The following is a 26,167-nucleotide window of genomic DNA, read 5'->3' on the forward strand; positions in this document are numbered from 1 at the left end:
TGTTCATGCGTTAACTATAAATTGTCTGCGAAAACATAAGTCGTACTGTATATTGTAGGAAAATACGGAAAAGGAGAAAGCTCGGCGACATTATTTTTCTTGGATTTAGATTTAAGCTTATGGAAATAAATGCTGCATTTTCCGATAATGAACGAATTAGGGATTTTTAATTTTCAATGACAAATGTAAGGGAGGTTGTAACATTAGTGTGAACGGCAATCTACACCAATTATCCAAATATTCAATACGCTCCGAATTGTTAAAAAAAATTATTTTACATGAAATATAATATTAGCAAAACATAAATAATCTTTATAGCAATTATTACTTGGTCGGACTTGTTAATTTAGAAACAATTACTTACGCCTACCGGTAAATTGTAAAGCCTATCTCATATGTTATATCGTAGCATAATAGCTTTTGCAAAAAAACTTTTTAAACCTCTATGTTTTGATACTTCCAATCTTACCCTTTGGACCATCACACTTTAGCCTGATACACCATCGTACTTTAGCGAACAAACAACCAACGCACTTTAGCGTGAGACACCATCGTACTTTAGCGTAGACCATCGCACTTTAGCGTGACCATCGCACTTTAGAGTACCATCGCACTTTAGAGTCCTACATATATATATCATGATATCACAACTATTTCTTCTGTTATAAAAATTTCACATAAAAAATCTTCTATTTTCAATTTATATATTTGTAAAGCAAAATTATATCCGGGTGAAATTTGATCCGGAGGAAATAATGTCACAGTAGTTGTTGTTATTTTTTTATCCGGAGGAAAATATTTCCCTGGGTTATTTTTTGCTTTGCCGTGAATTTCTATCTGGGTAGTTAACTTGTTGAATAGTTATTAGAAAAAAAACTTACCCTTTACAAATACTATGAAATAATAATAGTGTATTTGAATTAAAGCGAATTGTTAAAAAAAATTGTATTATAATCGGAAATAATTTCACAAATTATCACATGAAATATTCAGGTCAATTTCATCTTTTTAAAAAGAAAATTATCATGAAATATACGGAAGAAAACCAGAAGTTATTTCAAAGATCGTAATTGTGAAAATAATACAAAAATGTATCATGATTAAATAAGGTTATTGAAATACATGTAAAAGTGAGTTGTTTTCAGATATCAGTACAAATATAAATTAAAAAGTAAGTTACAAAAATAGTTGCATTACTACTGTTAACAGTAATAGAAGAATTTGATTATGATGATATTTTTAACTATATAAATACTTTTGTCTGGGGACAGAGCAGTAGTTGTTGATTATATGGAAATCAGATAAATCATAGCATAACAATATATTGGAACAAAAGCATGTTTAACAGCTGGATAGTATTTACCTGTGAAATGTTATCTGTCTTATTAAATCAAATTGTAAGTCATCTTTTTATATAAATGAATATATAAAAAATAAGATTCAAGGAAAAATTACACTATGAAATAGATTCAGAAATATATTATATTTTCGTGTTGTTTATTCTTTAGTTTTCTGTGTTGTGTCATGTGTACTATTGTTTTTCTGTTGTCTTTTTCATTTTTAGCCATGGCGTTGTCAGTTTGTTTTAGATTTATGAGTTTGACTGTTATCTTTTGTCCCTCTTTTAATATCTTTTAAATATAAATTGCTCATAATTACCTCCCTTTGAAAAATTATGCAAATTTGTTCTACCTTTGTGAAACATTTTATAATTATAGTCAGGTATATATTGATTGTGAGTAACTTACAGAGTAGTTAATGGGACTCTATTTCACAAGGTTCTGTGCAATATAGTACGGCAAATATATACCGGTACATACTATCCGCAAAACACAGATAGATTTGCACTCCTCTGGAAAAAATCTACCTGTGAAATACCATGCCTGGAACAAAATTACCGTGACAAATTATCCTCAGGATACAATATCACAGAGGAAGAAATACACCGTTACACAACGTCCTAAGTAAGGTGAGAGTAGACGTCTCATTGCAGATAATCACAATCTTTATCAATCTTTCTGACAATAATAGTTGATCAAAATAATCTTATAACATAATATTTGAATGTTCATAATTCTGTTTCAAATTACACATGTCACATTGTGTTCCCAAAAACTTGGCAGTGAATGACAAAATTAAATGTCAACGGTTAACCTCTTTAAACTACCCCCTCTATTATCTGCGCAATCGCAGTCAACTTTAACCTACTAGAGTATCAAAAATCTCTTTTTACAATAAAATCAAAATCTATTTATTTTTATCTTTATCTTCTTTTTATATATTCTTTGAATATCTTAATCACTAAATAATAATTATTTTAGAGTAAAAATAATTTCCAAAAATTCCATTAACTATATAAACATGATAAAGGGAAACAATTCAATCTAAAAAAAAATATCCAAATCTTAATCTCTCATGCTACATGTACATGAATGTTTTTATTTAATTAAGGATTTGTACTGACTACTACTGAGTAATGTTTACAATTCCTTGATTCTATAATGTTTATATATTTCATCAGATAACAAAAAGACAGAAACACAGGTTATTGACACACGCTATAAGAGTGATATTTTAATGCCTATTTGTATTAGCACTCGTGGTTTAGTGGTATAACGCATAGACTACAAACTTTACTGACGAAAATACGCGCAAGCTCGCACCTTTCATTTGTCACACGTTTTTGAGAGGATAACATTGATTCTTGAAAAATAATTCACTGTTAGAACAATATACTGACGTTAGAAAAATGGGTTAAGTATTAATGAAAAATTATTACACCAGGGTTTTCGATATCAAAACCTATAGTTAAACATTTACTAAATTTTATCATCGGTACAAGGGCATCATTCGTAAATACAACTCACCATGCAGACATCTTATACATTCAGGTATTTCACATCCAATTTTTTATAGTAATATTCTTTACAAAGCACAAAAATGTTAGTATTCACTTCAATATCTAACAAAACCTTTAAACATACTTATTAAGAAGGGATATAGTTACGTTACTGTTGTCAGGTCATTAAAGATTGCATATTTTGGCTTTAATATTGATTCACTTATAGGGTCTTTGCATCGGAATTAAACACATTTATTCTAAAACAAGTTGTTGGCATGACACGGGTTATGTTCTTCTCGTATATTTTATGATGGTCTAGTACTAACACCTAACGGGATTGTGCTTGATATTCATATGATGAAGACTTAATCTTTCAATACGTTTTAGTTGAGGTCTGAAGCTGGCATGTCAGTAACTGCTAGTAGTCATCTGTTTATTATGAATTATTGTCATTTTGTTTAGTTTCTTTTGTTACCTATTCTGACATCGGACTCGGACTTCCCTTAAACTGAGTTTTACTGTGCGTATCGTTGTGTGCTTGTTTTTTCTACATTGGCTAGAGATATCCGTATTCCGTTCCGTTTTCCGTTTCCGCCGTTTAGCAACACCCTCTGAACATTGTTAAATTATTCATTTATTTGTGTTTCTTTTTCCATAAAATTTGGAATTATGCATTTAATATAAATCTCTAACATAATATGTAAAAATAATACAGCACCCCCTTAACTCGATTGCTTTTCTCACTTTCGCCATACCTGCTCAAGCTCAAGCAATCAACGATGATCTATAATAATCAATATCATACAAAATAGGCACTGGCTACGGTTACATGGAAATGTAACAATAATAATAAATTGCTTCGCCGAGCGCAGCTGGATACGACCACAGAGGTCCAACCCTGAACAGTCAGGAAAAAATGGACACAATATTCACGTTTGATACAGGTCTGAATTTGGAATGTAATTAAATATTTGACACATAAAAGGTTTCTGACACAGAATAACTGTATAGTCAAAGAAGTTAGAATTGGTTATATAATTTGAATTTATATGGTTTTTTTTTGTGTGCAATTGACTATATATGCTGTTGTGAATATTGACCCCCCCCTCCCCCCCAAAAAAACAAAAGGAAATGTTAACCTCCCCTTTTTTGCTTTCGTTAAATACACTATGCTGTTGCCTATTGACCCCCCCCCTTTTTTTTTGCAAATAGTTCAAAACCTGACATTTCTTTATACATAATTCAAAGTAGTGTAAGGGAGGTAGATCCAAACATACACAACATTGTATTTTAAATGTATCTGAATTACCTCCCTTACACTGCTTTTAAATTGTCTTAATTGTCCATTAACCAGAAAAACCTAGTTTCCCCCCTTTTTTGCCCCTAATCCCTAAATGGATTAAGCCATAACCCCCAAAAGATGAACATAACCATCCCTTTGTGGTAAGGAAACTTGTGGTATAATTTCAGAGAGATTCATAAACTTAAACACAAGTTATTGTCTGAAAACTACAAAAATGCTTATTTGTGCCCTTTTTTGGTCCCTAATTCCTAAACTGTTGGGACCATAACCCCAAAAATCAATCCTAACCTTCCTGTATAGAACTTTCTGGTAAATAAACGGTTATCACAGAGATATGTCTTGCCTTCTTGTAATTTTGATTATGCAAATGTTGAAATCAAAATAGCAATACCTTAACACCTTACACAAGTAATGCAAACATTCAAAGTCAATGAACCATGAGAGTTACATAGCTAAACAATCTCCATGTAAATGAGATGTGCCAATGCTAATACAACTGCATACCAAATACTATTGACTTATTATAAGTCGTTCCCAAATCTAAATACAAAAATTAACTTGTAAAAAAAATAGGCAGGACAGGAGTTTTAAGTAAAAAAAAAGGCAGGATGAGACACTTGCAAAAAAAAAAGTCAGGACGACAATTTAGGTAAAAAAAAGTCAGGATAAACTAAAAAAAAAAAAAGGTAGGACAGAGATTACAGCTAAAAAAAAATGCAGGACAAAATTTTTCATCCTAGCCCCCCCCATAAAAATCAAATGGTAGCTCCCTAAACTATGTGAAACTCTCGAAGTCCAATGAAGCATGAAGAGGGGTTGGGGCTATATAATCTCCATGGAAACAATACTTACAAATTTGCATACCAAATATCATTGATTTAACATTAGCAGTTCATCTTAAAAACTGATCTAATCACAAACTAATACATGTAAACTAAGATAAGTTTCAATGTCATTAGACTGTGACTGAGGGATGAGGCTAAATAGACTGCATGGAAATGAGATGTGCCAATGCTTATACAACTGAATACCAATTAATATTGGCCTACCACTAATGGTTCCCCTTGATCTGACCTAATCACAAACTAATACATGATAACTTACAAAATGGAGATGAGATATGCTAATGCTTATACAACTGCATACCAAATATCATTGACCTACCACTTGTGGTTCCCCATAAACTTACCTTATCACAAACTAACACATGGAAACTTACAAAAACTTTCAAAGTCAATAGACCATGACTAAGAGGGCAGAGCCAAATTATCTCCATGAAAATGAGATATGCCAATGCTTATACAACTGCATACCAAATATCATTGACCTACCACTTGTGGTTCCCCATAAACTGACCTAATCACAAACTAATACATGTAAAATAAGCAAAAGTTTCGAAGTCAATAGACCATGACTGAGGGGGCAGGGCTAAATAATCTCCATGGAGATGAGATGTGCCAATGCTTATACAACTGCATACCAAACATGCTTGACCTTCCACTTGTGGTTCCCCATAAACTAGACCTAATCACAAACTAATACATTGTTGACGCCGTCGCCGACGCCTTGAAACAGCATACCTATGTCTCGCTTTTTGACCCCGTCAAGCCGAGACAAAAATAATAGAGATCCATTCATGTAAACTAAAGTTATTGTCGGGACACTAAATGCGTCTTCGGACGCAGACAACGACATGAAAGTATTATACGACGCAAACAAATGTTTGAGTTAGTATAAAAATATTATTGTTACATTGGTAGACTAATTGCCAAAATGCGGGGTTGGATAAGGAACAGATTAATGACCAATGTAACAATAATAATTGAGTCTACGGTTACATTGCGTTTTTATTACATTAATGCACTTCCGAATGTACGTTTGGACTAGTAATATATATGTTAAAATAAAAGTTGAAAATTTGTATTTGAATTTTACCATAATGCATACATTTATTTCTTTTTTATTTACAATGACAGCTTTTTCAAGTCCAGTCTGTTGTTTTGGAAGCAGGTTTTAGTCCGATGGATTTTGTTGAAACCAATTTAAGATCATTTATAAAGCAGCCATCACAAACGAGTGATGCGACAATGTGTACCTCTGTATTGAATCAGGGACTTTTTATACTAATATATAAAGTCCCTAATTGCATACTAACATAGAAAGTCCCTGACTGCATACTTACATAGAAAGTCCCTGATTGCATACTATACAATTCTATTCTGCACTATCCCTTTTTTAAAGTTAAAGACACTTTCAACATTTGTAATGCTTCAGAAGAAAAATTGTATTTTACTCTTGCGAATATTTTTGTTGGAAGCATGTGAGGTTGTACCGGCTAATATAATGTCAGTGTCGTCCATTACTGATTTTGTGTTCATCTTCAATTTCAATATCCAGCTTAGCATAGCTGAAGCAAAATTCAAAAAACTTAAAAATACAAGTCAATTGTGAAGGCAATTGATGTTTGAATCAGACTTTTCAATTTTAGAGTCAAGATATTTTTTTTATCGTAATTTCTTTCTTATTGGCGAAAAATTAAGCAACAAAAACATAAAAGCATTAAGTTTAATAAATCTATATAGGCCTATATAGCTAGCGTACATCGGAAGTGTATTAATGTAACAATAACACAATGTAACCCTAGACACAATTATTATTGTTACATTCGTAATTAATCAGATCCTTACCCAAACCTGTATTCCAGCAATTAGTCTCCAATGTAACAACAATATTTTTATTATGTTACATTTCCATGTAACCGTAGCCAGTGCCTACAAAACAACGGACATGCATCATTTTACTTTCATTATAACGGACAATTTTATGCCTTACATTTGTCAGTGTGTGTTTTTGGATACTCTGACAATGGTTCAACCCATTATATCCATTAAAATCCGAAATTCTGGATCAGAAGCTGCGAGAAGTTAACATGACTTGACAATAAAAGTACCAAAAACTAGTGAGAGGACAAGTGAGAAGAAAGGAATCCAGATACTTGTATTATACGTCTTTGTGCCAATCCTGATACTTACAATTGAGAATGGAAATGGGGAATGTGTCAAAGAGACAACAACCCAACCATAGGGCAGACAACTGCAGAAGGCCACCAATGGGTCTTCAATGCAGCGAGAAACTTCCCCACCCGAATGTGTCCCTCATCATGACCAATTGAGCTAAAAAGCAGAGGGCATATGCCCTTGCATTAGTTTGTCCAGCAGTCCATCTTAATTAACCCTTTCATCCCCGACGATGCCATGAGTCATCACCTGGTGCATGCCCAACGATACCTTTAATATCACCTAGAGTTCGCCCAATGATACCTCAAGGCATTGTTTTTTTTTAAATCAGTTTTTAATCAAATTGGCAGGGCATATGAAGGAGAAAATTGACCAGTCCTGGAACATATTATGAAATTTGTTTCTATGCTTCGTTTTGTGTAAATGGTTTGTAGGTTACAAAATGCAACATTGAACTTGGTGTTTTATAATTAACACATTCTGTCATTCAAAGAAAAAGTATCAAAACAAACAGTTAACTAAGAATGAATCACTTATTCTGATCTTGGTTCATACTCCTGCTTTCAACTAAATAAAATTAAACATTATTTTCTATTATGACATACATTTATTACAATAAACAAACATCTTTCATATGTTTTAATTACTTGGAAACTGTAAGAATTCACTAATGTCCATTTCAATATCAGAGTCATCATCATTTATAGTTGTCAAACCTTCAGGAGCATTTTGCACTTCCTGTCCAACAACTGGTACTTCTCCCACAGTAATAGGCTGATTATATGAGGTACCAGTTGCTTGACTGAAAGGGACTGATGATGAAGCTGTTAAAGTGGCTGTCTGGTAGGATACTGCTGTTGACTGTAGAACTTGTGACTGCTGTTGTTGGTTGACAAGTGAAGATGGCTGTTGTTGCAACATAATTGATGGTTGTTGGACAGACTGTTGTTGGAGAACCGCCAATGGGTTGGTTTGTTGATATGTTGGTGTAGTGACATGTTGAGAAATTATGTTTGGTATATTTGTTGAGTAGTTGCTGGACTGTAGTAACTCTATCGTCTGATTGGTGGAGGCTTGTGATGAAATAGATGGTTGACTGGTCTTTATTTCTGATGATTGTTGGGTCGGTTGATTTATTTGATTAGATGGCTGTGATGAACTAGGTGTGAATATTTGTTGTGATTCAGAGGGGTCATAACCTACACCCATTGCATTACGTAGTCCTTGAACACTAGAAATATTAGCTGGCTGTGCCTGTTAAACAGAACAAATACAACATCTTTATATGTGAGAATGTAAATGGGATAGATTCAATGATTCAAAAGATTGCTAGTGGATTTTATAAAAATAAGTAAAATTGAAAATGTATTTATTTGACACCACTCCCTCATACAATGTATTAAAATGAAGGCACCTGTTAATGCAAAGTAAAATCCCAACAGTTAAACATATTGGGTCTTGCAAGTTTTCTTCCTGTTTTATTTTTTTCCCCTTAAAATACTTAAATCGCTATTTTAGAACAATCAGGTTCATAGTCTAACACCAAATGCATTTTTAAATATTTCCAAATGTGAGTATGATTGATTGGTGGTTGCTTAACGTGGTCTCTGCACAAAAAGGGCTGTATCATGGCAAGACAAATGTGAATAGAGGAATACGCTGGAAGCAAAATAATACACCATATCACATATCTAATAAAAAAAAATGAACAAATTCTATGTTAGCTTAGAAACTGTAAGAGTATTACAAAATTTTTCGCCATATCCCTTGAAATTTTCATCAAGAAAATACTTATGAAATAAAAGAAGAATATGTCTGAGTTTTGCAATTTACCAAGTTAAAAATTAATCTAGTATGGTAATTTACTCACCGCCCAAATTCTAACTTTGACTGCAAGATTTGTTTCTTATCATTGTGTATGAGTTTCATTAAATTTGGATGAAAAAAACTAAAGTTAAGAGTACAGAAAATTGCATTTTCTAAGTTATAAAGGGGAATAATCTCTAGAATGGCAAGTGGCTCTTGTCCTAATTTGAACTTTGTCTACAACTATTGGTCCAAGAAAAGTAACACTACATGCTCCTGTAAGGGCATACAAATTTGCATTCACATCGATGATAGTTTCATTCAAAAAGTCCATTAAAAATTTCAATGTTGACCCTTGATCCTTTATATTTTTGAAAAAGAGGAGTAACTCAAAGCATACCAAATTAAATTGCTGGAAAAAATAATGGTATAAGAGTTATTAAAAGTGCTATAAAAACTTTCTAGAACTCTGATATACAAAGAAGACTTTTGGTGTACCCGTCAAAAATAAATTGACAGGGATTCCCTGTATGACCAAATACCTTGTACCTTAATGAGTGCAATAACTTACCTCTCGTGCCAACTCTTTCAGTTCTTTTGTCACCTTTTGTGCTATAAAATATACAAAATCATATGTTAACTGGTAAGTTCTATATCTAGATTAATATGATTCAGTTTCAGCTTGGGCAAAATTAAGAAACCAAAGTACAAATGTATCAATGAAACTATAATTTTTCTCTTATCCAGGAAAATTAGAACCAACAAAAATAACTGAATCCACAGTTAAATTACCCCTAAAAATAAACTATACAAATCCTTTTTATCTTAATTTGACTAAGTGAAATTATAGGTTTTATATTTTTCTGAAGGACTAGTAATTGATTAATGTATGGTGGTAAATTCTGACTAAATAGACCAATCTAGTTGTATCTCTTTTTTTGAAGGACCATATACTTGAGTAATGAATCCTGGTAATTCCTGACTAAGTTAACTTACCTAACTGTTTTCCTTTTTTTAGTGGACCATATATTTGATTTATGAGTCCTGGTTACTTCTGACTAAGTCAATTTACCTACCTGTACTTCTTTTTTTGAGGGAGCAGGTACTTGAGTAATGAATCCTGGTCACTCCTGACTAAGTCAAATTATCTTACTGTTTTTCTTTTTCTAATGGACCAGATACTTGATTAATGAATCCTGGTTAGTCCTGACTTAGTCAACTTACCTAACTGTATTTCTTTTTCTGATGGACCAGGTACTTGAGTAATGTGTGGTGGTAAGTTCTGACTAAGTCGTTCACTCTGAGTTTGTTGAAGGTCATTTATTAAAGTAGCTGTCTGATCAAGTTTTTCTTGAACTGGATCTTTCTCTTTCTTCATTGATTTTTCTTTAATTTGAAATGAGTACATAAAATTAAATCAAAATTCAATATCAAAATCAAATAATTTTTTTGGGTTAAATGAGTCATCATGATTTATTAAATACAGGGTGTTTCATGTTTATCTTGTTAAATGACCTGCCAATGGTTTAATACAGGATGTTTCCTTTTTTTTTTTTTTTTTTATCTATTTGTAAAATGACCTGTCATGGTTTAATTGATACAGATTGTTTCATATTTATTATATTTGTAAAATGACCGGTCATGGTTTAATATAGGGTGAACCATGTTTTTTTTTGTAAAATGACGTGTCATGGTTTTTAAGGAATATACATACCCATATTATCCAGAAATGACATATCTACTCCCAGATCACTAAGACCTCTAAGAGAATCAAAGTCTATATTTGCTGATTTTTCATCGGTAGTACCACCTCCATCTTTCATTTTCTGTAAGAAAAAAAATGACATTTCATTACACTTCATCAAGAAATAGTCTATATGTTCATAGCTCAAATTTACCTTTAACAAATTAATACTAATAATATGAATATTCCTATGTCTTTTAGACCTTTGTGGATACTGTATAGTTGTCCCATTGGTAATCCTGATCTTTATGTTCAATTTGGTAATAACAAATGAGTTTAAAAATATCATCTCTTCCAGTCCTTATAAGGAAGACAATACAATTGACAGAAATTTATAGGAGACCACCTTGGCCTGAAACCTTTTTGAAATCATTTTTTTCTCTTGCATCTGCTTTGTTCTGCAAATAATACTGAAATTGAAAATACAGATTTTTCACTTGATTATCTTAATTTTGTCACTAGTGTTGTAAAAACCCATGATTTTATTACTGAGACAGTCTATAATATTAGCTCTATTTTACAGTCTAGTAAAAACTAATCAAAGAAATCTTAACTCTTGATTGGTCAAATATTTAGTCTCTTCAAATTGGACTTTTTGAATTAGTTTTCACTTAAATGTTTTTGATCCTGACTAAATCTGAAAACAATTCATACATTTCAAAGTAATGGCACATTCAGCAGTGTTGTGGATTTTGTAAGTAATTGTAAGCTAAAAAATGTCTTAAATGTGGTCCTATTGATATACTGCTTTTAAAAAAAATTACGCTTATAAACTACACAAACCTGTTGTAATATCTTGGTTTTAGCATGTTCTCCTTTAGTCAGGATGTCCAATAAATTATCTACCATAGCTATCGCATAGTCACCACCACTCTCAACAAAACTCATTACACTAAAAAAAAAGATAAGCTCTGACATTGTTAGCTTCGATGAAGCATGAAATAATAGGATCAAAGACAGAGAATGAGACAGAAAAACTCCAAACATCCATATAAGTTGAAATTTGGTATTCATCTTACACAAGTGTACTTCATTAGACCTCTATTTGGTGGGGTTTGTTTTGTTCAGTCTTTATTTTGATATCTTGTGATTTTAATACTGTTGTAAATCTTTGGTCCTTTACTTTCTGTTGTCAGTTTATTTTTGACATGAGTTTTTATGCCCCTTTGGTATATATCGCCTTTCTCTTACTCTAATTGAAATATTTCTCCAACATTAGATAGAGACCAAAGTTTCCCTGAAGTTAATATTATCACAGCAGAAAACATTTACTATGTGACGATAACACTGCCAGAGTAAAACCTTGTTACCAATGCGAGTACAGTGAATATATGTTATTAAGGTAAAGTTCATCTTTATTCTGTACTGACAAATCCACATGAATTGTTGAGTCGTTTTGAGATTGGTTGAATAACATTTTTCTATGATTCAAAATGGATTCAAGTTTAATTTGTGGTTCTATATATATATATATATATATATATAGAAACACAAGAGTGCACACGCTGAAATGTCTCGCCTTCTATACTAATCATTGATATTATGTTGATAGTCTTAAGTATAAATCTAAGCTTTATTACAACTGTCACATAAACTTTACATTAACCAAGATAACTAAACAAAGACCAATGAACCTTGAAAAAGAGGTCCAGGTCAGATGAACCATGCCAGGCAGACAGGTACAGCTAACAATGCTTCTATACAACATATATAGTTGACACATTACTTATAGTTTAAGAAAAATAGACCAAAACACAAAAACTTAACACTGTGCAATGCACCGTGAAAATGAGGTCATGGTTAAATAAAACCTGCTCGACTGACATAAAGATCATAAAATATTTCCATACACCAAATATAGTTGACCTATGGCATATAGCATTAGATAAAAGACCAAAACTCAAAAACTTAACTTTGACCACTGAACCATGAAAATGAGGTCAAGGTCACATGACATCTGCCCGCTAGACATGTACACTTAACAATCATTCCATACAACAAATATAGTAGACCTATTGCATATGGTATGAGAAAAACAGACCAAAACACAAAAATTTAACTATAACCACTGAACCATGAAAATGAGGTCAAGGTCAGATGACACCTGCCAGTTGGACATGTACACCTTACAGTCCTTCCATACACCGAATATACTAGCCCTATTGCTTATAGTATCTGAGATATGGACTTGACCACTAAAACTTAACCTTGTTCACTGATCCATGAAATGAGGTCGAGGTCAAGTGAAAACTGTCTGACAGGCATGAGGACCTTGCAAGGTACGCACACATCAAATATAGTTATCCTATTACTTATAATAAGAGAGAATTCAACATTACAAAAAAATTGAACTTTTTTTTCAAGTGGTCACTGAACCATAAAAATGAGGTCAAGGACATTGGACATGTGACTGACGGAAACTTCGTAACATGAAGCATCTATATACAAAGTATGAAGCATCCAGGTCTTCCACCTTCTAAAATATAAAGCTTTAAAGAAGTGAGCTAACGCCGCCGCCGTTGCCGCCGCCATAGCCGCCGCCGGATCACTATCCCTATGTTGAGCTTTCTGCAACAAAAGTTGCAGGCTCGACAAAAAATTACACCCACAAAAAAAAACCATGGAATGGAAATTTTAGTCTTTTAAATAAATGAAGGTGAAAAAACTGTTGAAATAGGTACAGTTTGGGTATCCTCATGTTACAGCACATTCAACTGATAGTAGTGAAATCTGGTTTAAGGAAACGCAAAATAAAGACACAAAAACCCAGATAAAAATTTGACCAATCAGTGGACATCAGGGTTTCCGCTGGCGGTCGCCATTTTCGCAATTTGCGAAAAAATAATAATTGTAGCGATTAAAATTCGTCATTGGCGAAAGAATTTGGCGAAAGAATTATATATAACGATTTATTTTCAGCCATTTTGTTTATTTACTTTTTTTTCGGGTTTCTCGGACTTTACCGGATCAGACAATACTCGGAATTAATTCACCTTGAACTGGTTAAGATTTTGACAGAAAATCAATAATCAGCTGATTGCATTTATAGCTATCGACATCGAAGGACTAATTAATAAAGGTGTTGATTGTATTATATGACAAATTGAAATGATATGGTTAAATGGCGTCCGTCACGTCACAAAAGGGATTTTGCCACTTTGCGACGCAGGTGTTGAAGCAAAATTTTGACGCTCCCTCTCGATCCTTCTTTTAATGAAAGTCAAGAAAAGAAAACTGTTATTATGACGAAAATTCTTCAAAAGCAAGAAAGGTCTCTGATTTAAAACTTTATCATTTAACTTTGATATAGATAATTGATTTGAGTGGGTACTTTAAAGTCGTTTCAGTGACACGTGTTTCAGTGTTTCAAGCATAGTTTTACTTATTTACGATGGTTTAGAAAAGAAAACTGTCTTTATGAAGAAATCTATTCAAAAGGTTAGGTTGGCATGAGAGTAACACTTCAATGTAATGACTACACCTTACACGTGGGATACATTTCAAGTGGTAAAATGGGGGGGGGGGGGGGGGAGGAAAATTTTAAAAGAAAAATATATTTGTGTTACTTGGCGAAAAAAATAATAAAGTGGCGAAAAATATATTGTTTTGGCGAAAGAGGTGGCAAAAAAAATAATTGACCCAGGGGAAACCCTGGGACATTCTTAGTTTTTTATGGTTTTGCAAGTGATATTGGACTAACTGTGGAGTTAATAAGTACCTGTAAATGTTATTTGTTAAATTTTCAATTAAAAGCATATTAGGCACAATTTACTGTGGATTCATTGTTATCTGTACGCTTCAGATTTTATGGGTATATGTTACCCACAAATGGAACAAAGACCAAATTTTCTTAAGCTAGTATGTAAACATCGCTAAATCAAATATCCACAAATATGCATATATATCAACCCATAAAGAGAAATCAAATCCACAGTATTTGGATCTGTTGTGTAATAAAGGAGATTTTTTCAGATAAAATATAATATATTAAATATTACCTCTTGGCATATCCTACTCCTGTCTCATCTCCATAGGTTGACAGTAATATGTCTGTTTCTTCCTTTGTCATGTTAGCAAATGTTGAGTCATACTGAGGAGCATATGTACCAAACGGTCCATAATTCAAATACTGCCCTGAAAAATAGAAACCTTGAGTAACAGAGGGTTGAAAGTTTTGATATTGTGTATTTTGAGACTCATTTGTGAATAAATTGCAGCAATTATTTCTATAAATGTGTATGCCTCAGGTTAAATGTTTAGCAATCAACAATTACGCTTGCAAATGAATTTTAGTCTTAAATGGTCATTTTTATCTAAATAATATCTGTAAAGCCTGAACAATAAATAAGTCAGGTTCAGTCTTTCAACATTTTAAGACTAATTGACAGCAGAATCTTTTAGCACTGTGCAGACAATTTGCTTGTAGTCAATTCAGTATCTCAGTATATTCGTTGTTTTATATGTGTACAGGTTTAAAACAACTACTGAACAGTCTAAACACAGACTGAATAGACTTAATTGTATGCAAGCTATTTTGTCTGACTAGTGCTGAATTGACCATAATGAATATATGTCTTTAAGTTAACTGAAAGACTGAAATTGATATAATAATTCATTTCTCAACTTTTAAGAACTATCTAGAATCAACCTTTTTCAGATCATAATTGGTACTAGTGATATGTGTTATAGTCTATAAAGAGAATAACATGAATCTATATTTATCGCTATTTTACCAAATTTTTCATTGATCTTAATGACTGATGATTTCCTTACTCAGCACAGTAGAGTGATATAAAAAATTATCGCTAGAAACTAAGGGTGCACGTGCCTGTTGTCAATTTTCATGAAAATTGACAACGTTGTCATAAGTTAAATAGCTATTAACAGATTATCATTGGTCATCTCAACTCTTTTCTGCTTTTCTCACTTTAGCTGTACCGTTGAGATGATCAATGATAATTTATAATGAAGAACATACCTGTAGTGACTCTGTTTCTCTTGTCTTCTTTGTACCCTGCCAAAGATCCTCCACCAGTTCCTAACTTCCCAATCAATGAACCAATACTAATCACACGTTCATTCTTACTCACTACAAAATAGGTCACAAATCAAAAATCATCCCAATGAACCAATACTAATCACACGTTCATTCTTACTCACTACAAAATAGGTCACAAATAAAAAAGATCAGCCCATTAAACTAATTATAGAGTTTTGTGCATACTTTAAGTATGTTAATGGTAATATTTTTTTCTGGAATTTTATGCCACATGTGTATTCTACAGTAAAAAATATTTTTTTCTTAGTTTAAAAGAATTATTTTTGCACTTTATAATGAGTATCAAGAATAAAGCAAATTAAACAATTAATGGAAAAATGTCCTGTACATTCTTGTTTTTTTTTTATATAGAAAAATATTGTATTTTTTGTAAGTCCTCATAAGTTTAAGTACTTACCAATTCCATCATTATCAGGGTTCAGCAATACCATAGATGTAGTGCCATCATCTTTCTTACGAAGAAATCCAAACTGAAATGGTAGAATTTGTAAAAATACTTTTATATTTAAAGGAATAAGTCAATGAATGTCAAGCTTAGGCCCTTAACCCTTACCATGCGGTGACCGTCATATGACGGGCATACCCAGACCACCGTTATTTAGCTCCAAATTTTGCATTCCATACTTTTAGAAGTCCACTTTATGATACTTATTTTAAAAGTTATGCATGTTTCATCAACCTGAGGCTATCCATATTCATGTTTCTCATGTATAAGTTGCATTTTGAGTACAAATACGGACTCAGAAAAAATCGTGAAATTTCGTATTTTTGGTCCAAATGACCATCTGTAGACTGCTGAACCAAGATCAGATTCACTCCCACCTAACAACAGTGGGGGTCAGTTTGTTAACTAGGGTCCACTATAGATGCAGGCTACAGCTGGATACCTTTAACAGCATCCCTGGGTCTTCAGGGTCAAGAGAAAGGACGAAAAAACGTCAAAATTGGCACTTTATGCACCTGATGACCAATTTTGGGGCAAATTCCTGCCACCCATCCCTGTCTCCTCAACCTCACCATCCCACCCTGCGATCACCTATATTTAACCTAGATTTAAAGGAATCAATATGCTACAGCAACAGGGCTAAGCTCATTTGCATATAATTTGCATATTTTTGCAAATAAATGAAAATTAGACATTTTCTGAAAACAATTCAGCATGGTGAGGGTTAAACTTTCTTTGACTATTAGACCAATACTAACCTTTCGTTAATCTACTCTTTTGAGGTTTTTTTTCATTAAAGAAATTTTCATACAAACTACTCAAACTATTGTTTTTCACCATTCTCCAATAATGAAATTTGATGAACTTTGTTCTGTTAGAAAAAAATCCAACAACAAAAGAAAGTTTGATCAGTGATCAGTCTAGATCTTTCATACAGTACGATCTATTCTACTAATGTTATCTATTTACTGACCCTTGATTTAGACTCTCTGTATTTTAACAGATCAGCAGCATCTTTTGCAGCATTCTGAGCCTGAGCCAATATTTCTGAGGCACTCATAATATCTGGTACTGCTTCAAATCTACCAATTCTACAAAAGATAAATATGCAACATATATATGAAAGGTTCTTAATTTCAAACCTATTTTCTCAGGTATACAGTACAATCAGAACTTATTGCAATGTTTCTATTACATGTATTGCCAAAAATATGACAGAGTTTAACCGTTATAATTGAAATAATTTAAACTCACATTTTTTTTTCATATATATTAAACAGGATTTTTCTAATATCGCAATAACCAAAATCACATTTTATTTTAAAATGACAAAATCACAATAATTTTTGAATTTAGAGTAATAGCTTCCTTGAAACAAACCTATATCAAGAAAATCATAATAGTTAATGCAAGCTCTGGAATATACTATCAACTGAAAGATACATACATCATATGCAGACACTACTTGTAACAGAAAGTTCACAATTGGGAAGATGAAATCATCTCTTTCGTTGTAAAGATTTGTTTTAAACCGACCCTTTACATCAATTGCTAGATGTAAGTCAAGATATGAAACAGACTTAATTGTATCTGTTTATTCATTTTTTTTTTAATTTGGTGAGATGCTTTCCACATCTTTACTAAACTTTGAATTTTTCAGTGACAGGACATGATCTATATAGGATTGTGAAGTTAGAAGGATAATGCTAGCTTCTTTTCATTCATACTAAGAATTTTTTTCAAGTTTGCCTAACATGAGTTAAGGAACAAGTCCGCACAAGACATGCAAGAGGAGTATTTTTCATTCCCATAGGAATGATATTTGTTGAAAAACACACCCACTAAATGTACCAAATATGTTATCAATCAAGAAATCTATTCACTTGATGAAGTCAGACTATGAGAATTTTTTGTTTGATTCAAAGTGTTTTTTTTTTTACATTTGTACAAAGTATTATTTATGTATACCTAATACATGATATTTGTATCTACTGTAAATTCAGAAATTATTGTGATGTTTTAATTATTAATTATTACGATATATAGGGTTGTACTACTAATAATTATTAATTATTACAATACATAGAGTTGTAATTCTAATAATTTTATTATGGATTTCTATGACTGAAGCAGGACTTTACTCAGTATCACCAAAAATAATAATCTAAACTGACAAAATCGCAATAATAAATGCACACAACAATTTCTGTATTCTATTATATGAAACAAAGTTGGACCTATTCTTTGAATCTGTCTTAAAGTTTAGCATGGGGAATACTTATGTAAAATGAAGAAAAGTCCAATGTTTACTCTTCTCTATCTTTAGCTCTTTGTTTATGTTCCTTTTCTTCCTCTACGATGGCTTCCATCACAGCTTTAGTTTCATCATCTGGCTCATCTATACCTAACTCTTCATAACGCAAACTGGCCATGAATGGAAGGGTTCTCTTCATAACAAGAAGTTTCTCCTATAAAAACACAAATGCATTTCGTAAAGTTCAGTTTACATGTATGTGTTTATCAGTTGTAAAAGGACATTGAAATTGTACAAATAGCTAAATTTATTTGATTTAATATCTATATATGAATTAGACAAATACCACAAATATTGAGCTTAAGTATCAAAGTTTCAAATTATATTTTCACTGCTTTGCATATAAATACAGATGAATTATCTCCCTTGAAAACAGCATTTTCAAATAGTTAATATTAAAGTCATAAGAAACCTCAAATCAAAAAAAATAATGCATACATTTTTTTATAACTCAATAAATAGTTTTCATTGTAAAACTTATGTACATATACTTTTTTCTGCAGAAAATTCTTTAATTTATTCATATTTAGAAGAAGTTTACTTTATTTTAATTGCTTCCTTTCAGGAAGCAATTCTCCCAACCTATTTTCCGTATGCAAAGTGACCTCAGTGTGGCCCATCTCGTAAAAATCCGATGATCACAATACGTATGGATGTCCTTAAAATAAACTATTATCTGAATTAACATGTTAAACACGTGCTCAATTTCCATGCTTTTTTGTTGATTTTTTGTCGATTGTTGACAAACAGGTGACAATCGTTAAACTTCGGCTTCAAAACAAGAACTTTAATTACCTGCCATATTTTCACAACAACACTGACAAATTGAAAAAAAATAATGATAAATTCGTGCACAGAAGACTAAGTTTATGATGTTTGTATGCATTGGTTCAAGAATTGGAACAGTGGCGGATCCAGGGGGGGGGGGGGGGGGGGGGGGGCGGGGGTTCCGGGGGTGCGCACCCCCCCTTTATTTTTGCCGATCAATGCATTTGTATCGGGACATATGTTTTGCACCCCCCCTTTGCCCTGGGTTACCTGGGTTAGCACCCCCCCTTTCGAAAATTCCTGCATCCGCCCCTGTGGAAGAACATTATTTTTCACTGGGCAGTCGATTCTTATGACTTTAACCATAATACATGTGAGAACATATAGTTTTGTTTTACATAACTGAATTCTGATATCAATTTTGAAAATGTTGTATTAAAAGATAAGAGAATTTAAAATAGATTTTTCTCTCATTAGATTTTACATGCCTGGCAGATTTTGTTTTCCGAAATGTTAAAAAGGCTTGACAGGAATAAAAATTATTACTATATTAAGCATTTTTAGTATTGTTTAATAAGGTAAAGGGACTTTCAACTACCTTATTTGAGACATATCTGTAAACAATTTTATTTAATCTATTTTTATAGTGTATACTAACCTTACTCAGTGTTTTCATACCAATTTGTTTTTTAAATAGTGTATACTCACCTTACTCAGTGTTTTCATACCAATTTTATGGTGTATACTAACCTTACTCAGTGTTTTTATACCAATTTTATACCAATTTTATGGTGTATACTAACCTTACTCAGTGTTTTCATACCAATTTTATATCAATTTTATGGTGTATTCTTACCTTACTCAGTGTTTTCATACCAATTTTATATCACTTTTATGGTGTATTCTAACCTTACTCAGTGTTTTCATACCAATTTTATATCAATTTTATGGTGTATTCTAACCTTATTCAGTGTTTTCATACCAATTTTAAATTTTATATCAATTTTATGGTGTATTCTTACCTTACTCAGTGTTTTCATACCAATTTTATATCATTTTTATGGTGTATACAAACCTTACTCAATGTTTTCATACCAATTTTATATCAATTTATGATGTATTCTTACCTTACTCAGTGTTTTCATACCAATTTTATATCAATTTAATGGTGTATACTAACCTTACTCAGTGTTTTCATACCAATTTGAAACAAACGCTTGGCCTCCTTGTTATAAATAGTTTCTGGTCTGTTGTACGTCATAGCATTATTGCACATCAATAAAAAGTCTTTCTGTAAAAAATGAGAAACCAATTTAACAGTTATTTTGGTAATTCAATACTGCCTTGTGGTAAAATCAAAGGCTATAGAAGCAGACTCAGAAAAAAAAGTCGCCAAAGATGGAACTCGTAGACCATGACAGGCAATCGTCTATAGGAAGGAAAACCTAGACAACAAACCTTCATCCTTCTGCAGGGAGTAGGTTTCTAGTTTGGATGATCACCAAGCAGAGTAAAAAATTGATGATAACGAAAACCCAAGGGTCTTAATGCTGACCAGCACGAAGAGGATAGGTGAGGTGAGGTGAATTCAACATAAAGAAATTATATTGATTGTGACAATTTTCATTACTTCTCTGTAAAAAAAGATGTAGACAAAAAATAAATTAAATTTCATAATTTAATTCAATTGATATCAAATACATGTAATTGTTGGATGACATGAGAGGTCATAACTTTATTGTATAAAATAAGAAAATATAAAAATACCACTTTAATTTATGTACTTCAAAAAATCATAATAGTAACCTCCCAGTCTGTAGATATAAACATCAAGATTTTTAAAATGATCTTACAGTTTATAATTTATATTTATAAAGAAAATCATTCACAAATTGATATTAAAACTAACATATCAATCATTTTTCAATAGTTGATAAATATATTGTACTATGTGTCTTTAAAATTAAAGCTTCCTGATTTTTTATTCATTTGATTTGGCTTTAGAAAGATATCCATAAATATATATATATATATATATATATTAAGGAGATGAGATTATGATTGACAATAAGACTATTCAACATAGTTCAAATGCAGTAGTTGAAGTCCATCATATATACAGCCTTTAACAATGAAAAGAAACCATACTGTATAGTTGGCTACAATATAATTGAATAGTTAATACTTTGATTGCCTACCCTATACTCCAGAACACTTTCATATTCATTGTTGTCTATTTTGACCATCATGGTACTAAAGTCCATTGGGTTGGCTATGATCATGGAATATCCAGGGGCAATCATATCATTTACGGGGTAGGCAAAAAATCCATTAACATCCTTCCTGAAAATAAAATATCATAGAAATATTATAAAATTGAAAGGCAACAGAACTGACTAGAAAATTTACAAATGTGTTGATAAGGGTATTTATCCTTAGAAAAACAAAATCCAAGTATTTCTATCTCTTGAAAGTATTGCAATATTATTTCAGAATTAGGTAGGACAAAAAAAATGAAGAGAGAAAAATGAAGGAAGATAATAATAAGATATCTTAACAGACTTTGAAATACATACGCTTGCATTTTATTCTGTATATATTTCAAACAGATTTTTAACACTCCACGTTCAGCGTCCCCTCTAGGTCTTGTTGGAGTTATGGTTTCCTGTGGTCTTTGTGGTCTCTGTGGTGTCTGAACAATATCTGTATCATCATGCTCAGTATCTTCTGATTCTACATCTTCTGACGGCTTTTGTGATAATGGTGGCTGCTCCTCTTCCTCTTGGGACACCTCCATCTCTTCCTCTGTGTCAACAGGAGGAGGATGGTAATGATGCTTAGGTGGTCTCTCCTAAATAAGAATAATTAATCATTATAAAATCAGCATAAGTTCAGTAGTATTAGGTTGTTACAATGGAGAATTATACAAGCCTACAGAATAAATGTGTCCATGGACCACAGAAAGTGCCCAGATTGCATATAATGTTAAAAAGGGACATAACTCAAGATCCTTTAAAGTGACACTTCCCAAATTTGTACTTGATCTGTGCTTTGAGATAATGAGCATTGTATTAAAGTTTCATAAAATTTGGTCAATGCAAACTAAAGTTAGAAAACGGTAATAAAAATTCAGCATTTTTTTTTTCATTTGAAAAGAGGGAGAACTCTAGATTCTAGAATGATAGAAGATATGCTTCCCAATCTGTGTTTTGTCAGTCAGGGGTACTATTTTACAAGTTATTTTTAATTACTTGAAGAAGTAATATTAATATACTTATATAAGTAAATTTGTAGGATACTTATACAAGTAAATGTGTAGGATACTTATACAAGTGAATTTTATTTACTTGTATACGCAAAAAATAATATTGGCTGAGTTATGTTCCTTAGACATTCAGATTTTTTTACTTGTAGAATTAACAAAGTCATCCTATCTTCTTTTATTGAATTCTTATGATTTCTTTGCTCTAATAGAATTTTTAATTATCTGCCCTTTGCAGATGTCTTTACTAATCATTTAAGTGTAATTTCATGGACAATGAAAATCCCATTTGTCTGTTATCTTTAGAACACTGCTCATTTACAAGCCCCAAGGAGCAATTTTTGAAGGCCTTGGCAAATACTTAAGATCTTTGCGCAATCAGTTTCTTTGTTGAATTAATGAGATGAAACATTGAACTCAATTTTTGAGAAAATTATGGGGAGATTATTCAAACTTTATTTATTTACTTACTTTTAGAACATACTCACTCCTTCTCGTCCAATGAAAAGAGAGTTTTTTTCCACTCCAATTTTCATAGTACATGGTTTTCCATGCACTATGAAATGCTATACATGAATGACTTTTCTTTGTCAGTTAATTATGAAAGTGAACTCTTTTATAACCCGACTAACAAAGTGTACAATCCCCTTAGGCATTTTCCATGGGAAAAGAGCCTACTGATCAAAGATGAGAGAGCAAAGATACAAAACATTTTGAATTTTGCAAATTTTCAAACATTTTCTAACGGTAAACATATAGCTTTTGATACATTCCCCATTTGCTTTCTCAATTTTATTATGGAATAAACAAAAACAATTTGGGTAAGGATGTAGGTAAAATAATACTTATTTAATTTATAAACCTGTCATTTGACGGAATTTATATTTTCTTTCAAGAAAACAATGCCACCCTGCTGCTATATGAAGCAAAGATTTTATTTCAGAGAAACACAAAGTCATGTAAATTTAAAAAAAAAAGAAAAAGTAAGCATTTAAGGGAGCTACCATTTGATTTTTATTGGGGGGGGGGGGGGGGCTAGAATACAAAATTTTGTCCTGCCTTTTTATTTTTCACTCTATTCGGTCCTGCCTTTTTTTATTAGTTTATCCTGACTTTTTTTAGCTAAATTGTCATCCTGCCTTTTTTTTTTACTCAATACTCCTGTCCTGCCTATTTTTTTCAAATTTCATCCTTGAATATTACAATGGAAAGGATAATTTTGTAAGGTCACTCGAAAGTGTGAATATGTTCTAAATTGGTCAGACAATACTTGGTCATGTTTTATGAAGATTTAAGCCCTCGGCTTCGCCTTGGGCTTAAATCTTCATAAAACATGATCAAGTATTGTCTAACCTATAATTAGATGTGTATATTTTTTTTTACTTCTTCAAGTAAATAAAAATAACTTGTACAAGTAGTACCTCTGACTGTTTGTGGTAAAAAGCATTGTGTATAAGTTTCATAACATTTGATTTAGGTGAACTAAACACTTACAGACGTATTCGCCCCATTTATACTACATGTATATGTATTGTAGGCAAAATAAAAAGAAATATGAAACAATAAGATATAAACTTGATAAACTTTGTCCAACATCCTTCACTAGATCATAGTTTTAATCTGTGACTGAAATTAATATACCAGTTAAGATTTTCTAGTCTTTTGTCATGTTTTTTTTTTTTTTTATCTTTTACAATCTTTTGATTGTCACAGGTGAGACAATAATAAATTTACAAATTACCTTTTGACTTATCTATATCATGCCTGTACTACATGAAGTACTAACACAATGATCTCTTAGTAAATAATAAGGACAAACAGTAATAATAATGATGTTACCTCATCATGTCTGTGGTGATCTTTAGATTTCTTCTTCTTTTTCTTTTTGTGTTTATGTTTCTTACTCTCGTGATGAGGACTGTGTGCACTAAGAGATTCACCAACCTTCAGTACCAGTCTTAATGGTTCTTTTTCAGATCTCTCCTCTGAAAGAAAATAATAAAATGACTGTTAAAGATGCAAGTCAGATATATGTTATAAATATCATATCTATAAACATCTTACATGGGGAATTTCAAGGTTGTTTTTTTTTTATTTCATTCTAATCAAAACATACAACTAAAACAAACACAGTCTTCATTTAACTTTTATATATCTAGTGGATGCCAGGCATTAAAACTTTTCCAACTGGACAGGTCAGTCAATACAAAGAGTAGTTTTTGAGGTGTAAATATGGCCATTTTTGTCCATTCATTATGATGAACCTTAAATAACAGTATTTGAATACAAATAAGGTAAGCTCTGACCAATGATTGAAAGTGTGGGGTGTGAATGCGCTAGGTGTCAATATGATTTTGATTAAACAGAATCATTTTTACCACTCTACCTGTAGTTGATGAACCATAAAGCTTCTTTTTTTTAACAAATAATATATGATTATTTTGCATGTTTGTTTACTTATCATTACAATTGCAAGAGAGGCAATAGTGACCATGTAATGGGTAGTTTACATACATTTTGTAGTACAGTGACCAATAGCCTGTTACACTGACTTTTACCAGTTTACTATAGGCTATAGCTTATAAGTTTGTCGTCAGTATCCGAGTACAGAGCCAGCTAATAAGTTTGCCTGCTTGTATAAACAAATTCAAGTTATGAACAGTATATCTGATTTAATGGAACAAAAATATGAAATTGTGTTTTTGTAACGGTAAATGCCTGTAAAATACCTTCATGTCGCTCAGATTTGTGCTTTTTATGCTTCTTTGTTTTCATTTTGCCGGCGTCAAACGCCTCGGGATACAGAATATTCGGTGTCGGTGTAACGTTTATTTTTAATTTATTTCTAATGTCGGAAAAAGAAATTCCGGAATTTTACCCATTGGATTAAAGTTTTGTCCAGATTGTGCCTTTCTAGATATTTAAAGTTCCCAACTCTGATTAGGTAATAAGGAATTTGATTTAATTTGATTTAAATTGGATTCCACTTGTATTTACGCTAGTGGTCCACAGAGAACCAGCTTTGTCAAATTGATATTCAACTTCAAAACTTTTATTCTAAATGACACATAATAAAAAAATGTATGCCAAACTGACTAAAGAAAAATACTCAGTCCTAAATCATTTTTTTCACAGTTTCTTTGCAAGAAAACTTAAGTTGACATCATCTTTTCGAAAGATTAACAGACGCTGTCATCATGACCAGTGATCGTTGCCAAATGTTCGTGTGCCGCTTTTCCCCCTTTTTTTACTTATAAAACATGTGTATTTAGTGATCTGGCTAAAACGTCGTCACTATAGATTTCAGTGAGTTATGACGATATATATATATAGAGAGAGAGATCTTTGAATAAACCCTTTAAGCACCAAATAAAATCATGACGGTCTACCCTTTTAATCAACGAAGTTCCACCAACTGTTCTCATGTAGTTTGATTTTGTTTTCAATAGTTATAAAAAAAAAAAGGTTATACCAGGATTATAATTTATACGCCAGACTCGCGTTTCGTCTACATAAGACTCATCGGTGACGCTCAGATCAAAATAGTCATGAAGCCAAACAAGTACAAAGTTGATGAGAACTGAGGACCCAAAAATTCTAACAAGTT

The 26,167-nt window shown here is 32.0% G+C and overlaps 2 protein-coding genes across 2 annotated transcripts in view; both read right to left on the reverse strand.

Annotated features, from left to right (window-relative positions):
- The window catches only part of LOC139525537 (uncharacterized), a 228,890-nt gene that overhangs the window by 72,074 nt on the left and 130,649 nt on the right, over positions 1 to 26,167 (reverse strand). The gene's annotated exons all lie outside the window — the stretch shown is intronic.
- Positions 7,750 to 25,397, reverse strand: LOC139525534 (bromodomain-containing protein 7-like). Its single transcript, XM_071320937.1, has 15 exons — positions 25,290 to 25,397; positions 24,400 to 24,545; positions 21,875 to 22,149; positions 21,497 to 21,641; positions 20,479 to 20,589; positions 18,527 to 18,684; positions 17,190 to 17,307; positions 16,169 to 16,241; positions 15,691 to 15,801; positions 14,711 to 14,846; positions 11,496 to 11,604; positions 10,683 to 10,794; positions 10,193 to 10,354; positions 9,540 to 9,580; positions 7,750 to 8,416 (listed from the first exon to the last, which is right to left on the reverse strand). The coding sequence occupies exons 1-15, from the start codon at positions 25,333 to 25,335 to the stop codon at positions 7,802 to 7,804; spliced, it is 2,358 nt and encodes a 785-aa protein (XP_071177038.1). The 5' UTR covers positions 25,336 to 25,397; the 3' UTR covers positions 7,750 to 7,801.

The sequence above is a fragment of the Mytilus edulis genome, chromosome 5 (genome assembly GCF_963676685.1).
Source record: "Mytilus edulis chromosome 5, xbMytEdul2.2, whole genome shotgun sequence".
NCBI lineage: Eukaryota > Metazoa > Mollusca > Bivalvia > Mytilida > Mytilidae > Mytilus > Mytilus edulis.